Below are 11784 nucleotides of genomic sequence, written 5' to 3'. Positions count from 1 at the left end.
TTTTTTCTTTTTTTTTTTTTTTTGGTTTTTCGAGACAGGTTTCTCTGTGGAGCCCTGGCTGTCCTGGAACTCACTCTGTAGACCAGGCTGGCCTCAAACTCAGAAATCCGCCTGCCTCTGCCTCCCAAGTGCTGGGATTAAAGGCGTGCACCACCACTGCCCAGCTGCTCATGCTGTTTCATCACAGCAGTCAAAACCCTAACTAGGACAACCTAGGACAACCTGCCTCCAAGTACCCAGAAGCAGGGCTGCTGACTGAGGAATCAGGAACCCACACCAGTGCAGAAAGCCCTCACAGGTGGCCCTGGCAGGCCCGGAAGGGGTTTGTCTGATGCACTACATTCTATTCTCTTTCAATGGGCCTCTTTACTTCCAACACCCTGGCCCTGCACACGAAGGAAGGGCTAGAGAGAGAGAGGACTGGTGTTTTCAGCCATCTAAGGGTCCTGGACTCTAAAGTTTCCTTGGGTTTTCTTCATCAGGAGGGTGTGGTTTCAGATCTGGGAAGAAGGGTCTAGACAGGAAGGGTCACTGTCTTCCCTTTATAACATGAAAACTTTTGGCTGAACAGGTGGCTGCCCACTGGGAACTGTTTCCCAGCCTTCCCAACAAGCAGCCATGGCTGAGTGGCTTAGGCTCCGCCCAGTGAGAGGCAACCAACCAAAGATGTGTGCAACGTCTAGGCTGGGCATGAAAGAGTCTGACCTCCCTTTTCCTCTCCTGACTAAATGCAGACACACATTGCCACAGGATGAAGCCATATGGTAGGGAAACATAGGAGCCAGTGGCTGGGAGCACGGAGTTGCCACACCAGCCTTCAGCCTCCTACCCAGACTTAGAACCAACAGCCATCTGGCTTAAACATCTCTGTTATAATAACCACCAATCCAAGAATGAACGGACTGATTCCTCTGGCACCCTCAACTCAACCCCTCAGCCATCCTGTTTCCACACCACTGACTGACTCACACCTTCTCCACCACCAACCCTGGCTACCCCCATATCATCTCTCCCTGGTACTTCCACAACGGCCTCCAAACCTTTCTCTCTGATTTCTCTATTTCCCTGTTGATCCATTCTCTTCATAGAGGAGAGAATGGATTCTTCAGAAACATAAATCAAATGTGTGCTAGATAGTTTTTGTCAATTTGACACAGCTTAGAGTCATCTTAAACGTCTCAATTGAGGGGATTGTCCTCAACAGACTGGCTTGCGGCAATGTCTGTAAAAATATGTCTTGATTGACCATTGGTGGAGGAGGGTTCAGCCCACAGTGAGCAGCAGCATCCCCTAGGCAGGCGGCCTGGGCTATGGGAGGTTAGTGAGCAGCCCTGAGAACAAGCCAGGTGTAAGTGCTGCTCCTCTATGGACTCTACTTCTCTCGGCTCCTGACCTGACTTCTCTCGGTGGTAAAACGTGAAATAAGAGTTGTCAGAGGAAATAAACCCTTTCTTTTCCCCCAAGTTACTTTTATCACATCAATAAAAACCCGGACTAAGACACAATGTAAGCCTCATACTACATGTATTAGTGCACAGCTTTAATTCCAGCACTGGGAATGCTGAAACAGGTGGAGTCCTGAATTTAGGGCCAGCCTGATTTACATAGCACACTCCGGGCCAGCTGTGGCCACACAGTTAGACCTGTCTCAAAAAGAAAACAAGACCAAGTATGAGCTGTCACGGGCTGCAAGCCCCACCAATCATTTTTGTATCAGCAAGAGAAGAAAACAGCTGCTCATGGAACCACAGCAAAACGCTTTACGAAGGGATGGGGACAAGCAGGGCGTAATGGTTTATGCCTACAACCCAAGTGTTTAGGGGCTGAGGCAGGAGGATTGTCCTAGGTTCAAGACCAGGGTGGAATATAGTGAGAGCCTGTGCAAAAAGGAGATTAAGAACACAGCAAGTCACTTTGCTCCGAGATCTTTCTCAATAACGTGGAGCACCCCTGACCTTCAGCTGCAGAGTCCGGGGACTGAGGCAAGCAGACCTCTGAGTCCACGGCCAGTGTGAGCTCCAAACAAGCTCAATTCTAACTATGTGTTCAGTTGCCAAGTACAGCACAGCTTTAAGAGCCAGACCTCTGCCCTTGTGAACTCTGCTAACACACTGGCTGTTGCCTTACGATGAAGAGCTGCTGACAGGACTCTAACCACAGATAGCCCATTGCTATTTCCATCCCTCTCTCCATACAAAGCAGCAGTTGCTTATGGAGCTGAGGAGAAGCACAGTGCGTGTGTTACAAACTTGTGTGCAGGTGCACACCCTCCTACAGAGGCCAGACGCCTACCACTGATAGTCACTTCTGCTGCCTTAGTTTTTGAGACATGGTCTCTCCCTGAACCTGATGCTCCTGGACTCAGCTGACTGGCTGGCTGTCCCTCAGTCTGGAGGAGCTCTCCTCTCCTCTGCACTGCTCAGCTCTGGGACCAAGCCTGGGCACCACATCAGCTTTCTTTGTGGGTGCTGGGGACTCTGAACCCCCGAGTCATCAAGTCATCATGCCGGTGCAGCAGACACCTCAGCCTCTGGGCCATTTCTCCAACCCACAGCATGTTTACTCTTTAGAGAGTGCTCAAAGGGACATCAACAGGTGTAACCAGATTTGCACTTGGGCAGGAAATGGCCATGTCACACACCAACTGGTCAACAGTAATTACACGTGCCACAGTGAGAAGCATCCCAACCCCAAATACTAACACTCAGAAAGCATGGGAAGGCAGGCCAACTGATAGAAGCATGGGCGCGCACAGTAAGACTCCAGCTCTCACCACTGTGTCCCTCAGACAGCAAGCCCCAAGGTGGCGGAGTTCCTGCAAACAATCTGCTCCCAAACAGCTCCCTATTGTCCCTTAAACTCTTCTCAAAACTCTGGGCTGCGGAGATGGCTCTGTGATTAAAGTGCTTACCGTAAAGGTATAAGGACCTAAGTTCAGGTCCCTGGCATCCACAGAACAGCCACGTGTAATGGCTGTTCTTGGTTCTAAGTCTGACTACATCTGGAAGTAACTAAAACCCAAATGACTAGTGAGGGATTTTTTTTCTTCATTAATTCATTTGAGGTGGGAAGCCCCACTTCTAATCTGCGTCCTTGAGGTGGGCAGAGCCACCTGTGGTCTGGGCCACACCTTCTGCTGGCAGCCTATATAGAGCACGTGAGAAAGGAAGCTTGCTCTTGTTCTCCATAGCAAGTCCACTCCTTCACCGGCACTAGTGCTGCCTCTTCAGGATTCCAAGCGTATACAGAAGTCCGGCTGAGACATCCAGCCTTGTGCACCAAACAACTACTGGACTCTTAGACCTTCTTTTGGTAGCCTGCCATTGGGGGACTAACTGGACCACAGCCTGTACACCATTCTAATAAATCCTACAGGTAGGTAGGTAGGTATTAGGGACTTATAAGTTCTGTTTCTCTAGAGAATCCTGACTAATGCACTATGTATGGCAACACACTTTTAACCCCAGTGCTGGGAGGCCATAGACAGGGAGAGCTCAGGGGTTCACTAGCTGGCTACTTTAGCTAAAATGGTAATTTCCAGGTTCGATGTGGTGGTTTGAATAAGAATGCCCCTATTCGCCAGGATGGTGGCAGTACACACCTTTAATCCCAGCACGTGGAAGACAAAGGTGGATGGATCTCTGATTTCAAGACCATCCTGGTGTACATGGGGGGTGGGAGGGACTAACTAAATTTTTTTTTAAATGATTTATTTATTTATTTTATGTCTATGAGTACACACCAGAAGAGGACATCAGACTCCATTGCAGATGGTTGTGAGCCACCATGTGGTTGCTGGGAATTGAACTCAGGACCTCTGGAAGAGCAGTCGGTGCTCTTAACCACTGAGCCATCTCTCCAGCCCCTAACTAAATTTATTAATTATTTTAATTCTAATACTTTCCTCCATGGGCTCATATATCTAAATGCTTAGCTATCAAGGGGTAGCACTATTTGAGACGGATTAAGAGGTGTGGCCTCGTTGGAGGACTTGTGTCACTGGGAGTGGACTTTGAGGTTTCAAAAAGCCCACACAGCCCCAGCATCTCATCTCTCTCCCCACCTGACTAAGACAAATGAGAAGTCCCATCTCAAATAAGGATGGCAAGCAAGCAAAAAGGCACCTGACATCTACCTATGGTCTTCATACATGCACACAAAGGCATACTCACACGCACACACGCATGCATGTGTGCACACACTCACATACACACATGCAGGCACACACGAATAGAAGACACCTTCTTCTAAGACAAGTGTAGTGTCTCATGCCTAGTCTCAGCTACTCGGGAGGCTGAGGCAAGATGATCTTATGAGCTCAGGGATTTGAGGCCAGCCTGCGTTATGTAACAAGGCCTCCCTCCCCTCAGAAATGCAGGCTGTGATAACGACTGACTTGAATCCCAGCACTCAGGCAGAGGCAGAGGCAGAGGCAGAGGCAGAGGCAGAGGCAGAGGCAGGTGGATTTCTGTGAGTCTGAGGTCGGTCTACAGTATACAAACAGTTCCAGGGTGCCGGAGCTATATATTGAGACCTTATCAAAAAAAAATTTTTTTTAATTTCCCCCAGTGTTTGGGGGCTAGAGATGGCTCAGGGGTTAAAAGCACTTACGGCTCTTATAGAAGACCAGGGTTCTGTTCCTAACACGTACAAGATGGCTCATAATCACCTATTAATATCTACACTCAGGCATACACATAATAAAAAATAAATGAATAAAAAGCCATCCTGAAACTGACTAGTTTTTTAATCCCTTCAGGATACTGTATTTTCCTTTATAGGGCATATCATCAAAAAACAACCTCATGTGCCTATGTATTATCTGCTTTCTTTGAGGAAAATGACACCCCGGAAGCAGTTCTCAGTGGTACTAGAATGCAGTAACCAAACTATCAGCCCACAGAGTTAAATGCCCTGAGGCAGACATGTCACTGGTTCACTACAGATGCCTTCCTGCCTTCATCAGTACCCAGGGCTATCTGAGGCCTGGACCCTTGCCTCTAAGACCTGGAGAATCAAAGTCTACTGTTCCAACTGGCCCTCTTCCCTACTCACTAGGGGGCTGAGGGTGTGGGTTCCTAATGGTGCTTTGGTAAAGGGACTGAGAACTCCACAATTAGGCTCTAGCTTGGAAGCCAGATCCCACATTTAACTGGCTTATGCCTTGGAGATGGAATGTAGTTCAGCTGGTAAACTGTCTGCCTGTTTACATACCTTTCGGCAAGCTAACTAATTTCTAATAACCCGGATTTTACTATCTGTAAAATAGAGAGAATAACAGCAAAGGTAGTAGGGGAGTTCAGCGCTTACAACAAAGAAGTCCTTGAGTGTCAGCTAAGGACATCATTATCACTGTGCCTTGTCTCTAAGAATATGCAAAAGGGCCGACAGGAGGGCTCAGTGATTAAAAGCAAACACTGTTCTTGCAAGGACCTGAGTTTGGCTCCTAGCACCCACATCAGAGGTCTCACAACCGTCTGTAACTCCAGGAAAATCTCCAGGTCCAGGAAAATCTGTCTCTTGTCTCTGAAGGCAACTGCATGTAACACAGCACACACACTTAAAAAATAAAATAAATAAAAATATCTTTATTGAGGGGAGATAGAGATGAATTAGAGCACAAAGGCCAGAAAAGAATTAACCAAAAAATTCACCGTGTGTGTGTGTGTGTGTGTGTGTGTGTGTGCGCGCGCATGTGTGTGTGTGTCTGTGTGTGTGTCTTTGATAAAAGTTTCATGTATTCCCGGCTGTCTTTGAACTCCTATGTAGTTGAAGATAACCTCAAACTTCTTTTTTTCCCCCTTCCCTTCTCCTGCTCGCTCCAGCCAACCTCAAACTTCTTATCCTCCTCTGTCTACCTCCCAAATCTCAGATACAGGAAAGCATCACCACATCTGATTAATAGGTCCTGGGGATGGAATCCAGGGCCTCGTGCATGCTAGGTAAGCACTCTACCAACAGAGCTGGACCACCAGACTAACTTAAGTTTTCAACAATCCTGAACAATTCACCTTGCCTTCTCTAAAATCTGTTCATGTCCAATCCCAAAATCAGCCCTGCCCCTAACTAAAAACCAAGGATTTATGTATGTCTCCTTCCTCCCTCCTGCTTCAAAGCTGGTGTAAAAACTGGATTAAGTTAGTCAAGCCTCCAAGCATGGGGCATGATAGCATAACCTTGTGGCCCCAGCACTTAGAAGACAGAAACAGGAGAAATCTGCAAGTCTGAAGCCTACTTCAACTACAGAGTTCTAGGGCAGCCAGATAGCTAAGGCTACCATAGTGAGATCTCATTTCAAACAAAAAAGACAGACAGACAGACAAGAACCAGACTGACTTAGCGCCTCAGTGCTTATTCCCAATGTGCCTCTTCACCACCTTCTCGCTGTTAAGGCCTCAATCTTCGGAACTGCAGCAGCCTCCTGCTCTGTCTCCCAGTGTGCACCACTTTCCTTCCCTGAAGCTCATGCTTACACCTCAGCCTTAAGCCCTAAGTCTCCCTGCAGGAGAGAGATCACTCTCTCCGTCTCTCACATGGACAGAGTTGAAGCTCCTAAACTTTCAGACAGCTCTCCAAGACCTGATGACTGCCAGTGTCACAGGCAAACCATCTCCCATGATCAAGCCCCACGGCCTGGTGCTATTTTCTGAGCCCCTCTGTCTCACACTCAGCTCCCAGAACCTTTCAGGAGGATAGCAACACAGCAGAACGTTTCCCTGAAGTCTTAATTAAGACCTCACCCCACAAAGCACCCCTTCTTATGCTTCTGAGTGTCTCATGTATACCGTCACAACAGCACTCAGCACAACATCTATGCTGTACATTAAGATAATTCTTATGTTTCATTTCATGTGAACGAGTGTTCTGCCTATACAGGAATATGTGTACCACATATGTGTCTGATACCTGGAGAAGTCAGAAGAGGGCACCAGGTCCCCCAGAACTGGAGTTACAGTGAGAACCATACCAGGGCCTCTACAAGAACAAGTGCTTCTAACTTTGAAGCCATCTCTTCAGCCCCTGTATTGTACATTTTAGATTCCTATCTGTATCACCCAACTTGACCCCAAACTTATGGAGTAGACCATCTGAGGCCAGGGTTGGGAAGAGTTGGTACAGGAACATCATTACACATGAGTCAGTCGGTTCCATGAACAGATCACATCATGAATGAACTCATACAAAACACCATTTGATAGAAAACTCAGCGTATCAGAGGTCAACATCAGCAGGGTATTTATGTAGATGCTCTGATCAATCTATGGCCAACTATTGAACAGTGAAACGTAATAAAGAGAGCTTTGGAACCAGGGGTACTGAGCTGGAATTCTAACCATGTGACTTCTACACCGGGTCACTTTTGCCAAGGGTCAACTGAAATCTGTTTCTCACCTATAAACTACACAAAACTTCTTACTTCATCACATTGTTCTACCAAATGAGACAATGGCTGCACCACGGCTGCCAATGCACAGGGTTCTAAGACTGTTAATCTTTTCCCATTTACAGAATATTGCTCATCTGTAATCCCAACACTTGGGAAGCTGAGGCAGGAGGATCACAAGTCTAAAACCAGCCTGGAATATATAGCCACACCCTGTCTCAAAAAAAAGAGAAGACACTATATTTAAAAAAAAATCAATAAGAATCCAAGGTCATATGTGCTGCATTTGGGAAGAATACTGAACACTCTCTGAAACTTTGAGCACGCCCCAGTCCCAGCCAGCCACCTCTTAGAAGTAGGTCATAAAGATTTAGGAGAAAAAGAGAAAAGGAATGGGGAAAGGTTCAAATCATTTCAAAGCAATTTCACCAGCTCTGCTGAGAAGCAGTTTAAACCGCCTGCCCTCCTTACGGCGCTGCCTCGGTAGCTAGCTATAGCATGAACACAATGTAAACAATGACGCTGGAATGTAAGTTCTTCAAGGGGTTGAACTTAGTCACAGCTCTGTTCCGGGGAGGGAAGGACTCATCATAAAGCACTACGTAAATAACACAGCCAAGCAGATAAACAACCCTTTCACATACACAGAAAGAAGTAAAAGAACTCAAGGTGACCCATGAGAAAGGGACCTGATCTGGTTAAACCAGTTTTTATTCTTCTAGCCTGTATTCATAAATATTTTCATTTTCTTAAAATATGAAACTCTGATTTAATCCAAGTTCCTAACTTACAGTGAGGAGATCACTTTAGTGAGTTTTAATCCTGAAATGTATCCTTCAACTGTCAATAAGAGGTGTTTTTTTTTTAACCAAATCAACTTCACCTACAACATCTGTGATACAAGTTTCTACTAACAGAGTAACAAAAAACAAAACAACAAAAAAAGGCAAAACACCTTTGGATACATCTTTGTAGGGAAATGCACACCTAATTCTTAATTAAAGAAACTGGATTAAAGCTAGGCAAATTGGTACACACTCATGGCAGAGGCAGGTAGGTCTCTGTGAGCTGGAGGCCAGCCAGGGCTTCACTGTAAGATTCAAAAAGGGGAAAAAAAAAAAAATTAAAGCGTTTTTGTTCTAGCTGCTAATGAGAATAAAGTGACCAGTAATTGTACTGCCACTGTGGTCAAGTCAACTAATTTGTTGACAATACCTTTATACTAATCCTGCTTTAGTGAATTTAATTTTTCATATACATTTTAGTGTTCTATTGACCTTGAAAGAAATTTCTTCCGTTTCTTCCACGGAGGTTATACATGTTCCTTTTATGGTCACTAAAAGAGATCTCAAGAACTGAGCAAAATGTAGAGATATCTTCCAGATTATACAGTATCTTTGACTAGTCTATACACTTTACTGATTTGAAAAAATAATTAGTGCAGACCAAATCCGTAAAGGTCGCTAAACCAAGAACTATTTACAAATCATAGTACTTTTTAGAAGTAAAGGGCTACTGAAAAACACAGATTGTGTCTCTTTAGAAGGAAAGGAAAAGGAGAGATTATTTTTAAAACTACATAAAACCAAGTATTTCTAAGTCAATCTCCTGATATTTCCTGAACTTGCTCAGGGGTTTTCTGATGTAAGATGACATTCCTGCTGTAGTTGAGGAAAACCAAGTTAGCTGACTCAAAATTAACAATTCTGACTTAACTAAAGTATCACAAGCCACAGAATTGGTTTTTTTTTCCCCTACCTGACCCTTCACCCATGTATGTGCATACACCATCCCTAGAGAATTTTAGTGACTAAATAAACATGAGGAGACCACAGCCAAAAGTGGAGCATGGGCCTCTTCCAACCGACCTGATGACAGATGACGACTACTTTCATAATACTGCAGGGGAAGCTTGTGAGAAGCAGTGGAAGAAATTAAGCCAGCGGGGGTCTTGAAAAGAATGCCTTCAATTTGTAAACCGACAGGGAAAAGTCAACTGAGTCACAGAAATCCTTAGTTCCCTGTCTCTGCTTTTCTGACAATCCCATACAATACAAGCCAAGTTTAAGGTGAAGGGGTCCTCACAAAAGTAAAATAATATAGACTACCAGAAGTCATTAGTAATCTGTTACATTAGTATAATTTAACTAGAATCTTTTCAACTATTAAGGATACACATTTTGTTAATGTTAAATATCAAGGAATCTGTAACTACCTCGCAAACACAAAGGTACCTTTGATCAATTTATACAATGAAATGGCCACATGTATTTGGGATTTTAAATCCTTGCTTTTAAAACAGCCATTAAACAATATGATTTTATGCAAAATTGTTCTTCAAAACCACTGAAGACACAGGCACACAGAAGATACCACGATCTAAATCGTGCCTCTCTTTCTTGAATACCCTTTTAAAAAGACTGAACACCTTCAAGATGCTCTCCTCGTCTTCAGACCCTAAAAGAAAAGCCAGTGGAGTTCCGAACGAAGAAACAAGAGAGAATAAAGGAGAATAAAACGAGGGACCCTCTTTGGGATCTTGCATTCTCGATCTCTGGAGAATTTTAGTGATCGAGTAAACATACAGAGACGGTAGCCCAAAGTGGAGCAAGGGCTTCTTACAATACAACCAATCTGATGATGAATGACTACTTTCATTATATTTCATTATTCTTGAAAATGCCATCTCCGTTGCCTCCCCAATCCCAAAAGCCCGACACCACTAGGGCAAAACCGTCCCCGTCCAAAGCGCCAAAGAGTTGCCAAGTAATCCTTTCAAGGTGGCTCCCCCACGCCCCAGCCTCCTCACCTCGTCAGCGCTCAGCTCCTCCATCGCTTTCCTCTTAATGGTGAAAGGCGTTAGAGAGATCCTTCAGTTCTTGAGACCAGGGCGGGAGCAAAGGAGAGTGGAAGGTATCTATCGGGCTGTCTGGTCCCCCAGTGGGGGAGGTTTCAGAATTGCATAGTCAGAGGTTAAAAACTAAGAACACGAGGCACTGAATCGCCTTGGCTTCGGTCGCTCGGACCGCCCCAGCCTCCTCCAGCTGCAAGCGCCCAGAGCTGGCGCCTCTGGCCACGGCCACTGCTACGGGGTCCTCTCCAGGCGCCACTGACTGCCTTCAGCTTCCCAGGTTACCCAGAGCGTGCGGCGCGGTCTCCAGCTCGGCTCGTGCCCGCTGCGCGCCGTGTCTTCGTGGCGGTGACGCAGCAGCTGCGTTTTTCTCCCGCAGACCCTGCTCCGGGTCCCACCCCTGGCCCCTGGCGGGAACGGCTCCACTGCACACTGGGTGCCCCCCGAGGCGCGGCGACCCTACACCAGCCCAGGCAGAGCCCAGCACCGTACGGGGAAGCCCCTCCCCTCTAAAAAGCAGGCCAGGCTCGCCCCGCCTCCACGCAAGAACCCTGGAAGGGGGGAGGGGAGGGATGGGACTGGCGAAGCTCTCGCTGTAAGCGTAAATCCTCCTACCCCTCCAACCCTACTCTTACCCCCTCGCCCCACCAAGTATTATTCATCAAAACAACAGGGCGGCCATCTTTGAAAGGGATCACGTGACCCCAGCTAGGGAGGCGGGGCTTCTGGCTCCCGGACTCCCCAGCCAATAAGCAGCGGGCGTCGCGCCGCCGATTTCCTCTTCGCTTGCATCCTGTCCCCGCCCCCTGCCCCACCCCCTCTCCCCTAAGCGGCGCCAGGCGGGGGGAGGGGCCAGAGGAGCAGCTAAACTAAGAAGAGAAGGAGGCGGGGCGGGCAGTCACCATGGAGACTGCGCGGAGGCGAGGGGCGCGGTGGGCGGGTCCCAGGTAGGATAGCAGCGGGTTGGATGCGCCAATCCGGAGATGGCCTTTCCAGGCCCCTGGTCCGCGCCTTGGCTTTCTGCGGTGCTGGTTTGTTCCCAAGTGGCTCCTGCTGTGTAGTGACTTGGGAGTCCTCCAGAATGCTACAAGCCCACCACAGACACTAGGAGAAGAGAGGAATCAGAAACACATTTGCTTTCTGCAGGGAGTATTTAGCACCATGCTGCAAATACCTTCCCCTCCTCCAGGGAAACCCATGGAAGAAAAATAACAGGGACTTACATTAATTTTATTATACCTTGCTCTTTTAGAGAGGCGCGTTAAGTGTGTTCCAGAGTATTGATAAAATCTGAAAGTGCTGGTGAATGAGAGACTCAAATTATTGAGAAATGTGTTGAACAACGACTTAGTAAGCCCTTTGTAAAATCAGCTCAGCTGGGCAACAAAAACTTACTTTACAATCAATATATAAATCTAAATTGAAAAATCTAACAGTACCATGAAAATCCAGATTTTACCACAAAGGATATATTGTAGTGTTTACAAAAGCCATAATCATCTCGTTCTTAATTGTTCTTGAGACAAAATCTTGCTATGTATTTCAGATA

The 11784-nt window shown here is 46.5% G+C and overlaps 1 protein-coding gene across 2 annotated transcripts in view; it reads right to left on the bottom strand.

Moving 5' to 3' along the window:
* The window catches only part of Ube4b (ubiquitination factor E4B), a 98544-nt gene extending 87484 nt beyond the window's left edge, over positions 1-11060 (bottom strand). Inside the window, exon 1 of one of the 2 annotated variants that reach the window (XM_028757986.1) lies at positions 10194-11060. In XM_028757986.1, coding sequence (XP_028613819.1) covers positions 10194-10217 — 24 coding nt within the window. In that variant the 5' untranslated portion in view covers positions 10218-11060. The remainder of the gene's footprint in view (positions 1-10193) is intronic. The other variant, XM_028757987.1, reaches the window with a different exon arrangement.
* Positions 11061-11784: the final 724 nt, after the last annotated feature.

This window comes from Grammomys surdaster, unplaced genomic scaffold (genome assembly GCF_004785775.1).
Source record: "Grammomys surdaster isolate TR1022 unplaced genomic scaffold, NIH_TR_1.0 126185, whole genome shotgun sequence".
Classification (NCBI taxonomy): domain Eukaryota; kingdom Metazoa; phylum Chordata; class Mammalia; order Rodentia; family Muridae; genus Grammomys; species Grammomys surdaster.
This window is presented reverse-complemented; position numbering and strand designations above follow the sequence as displayed.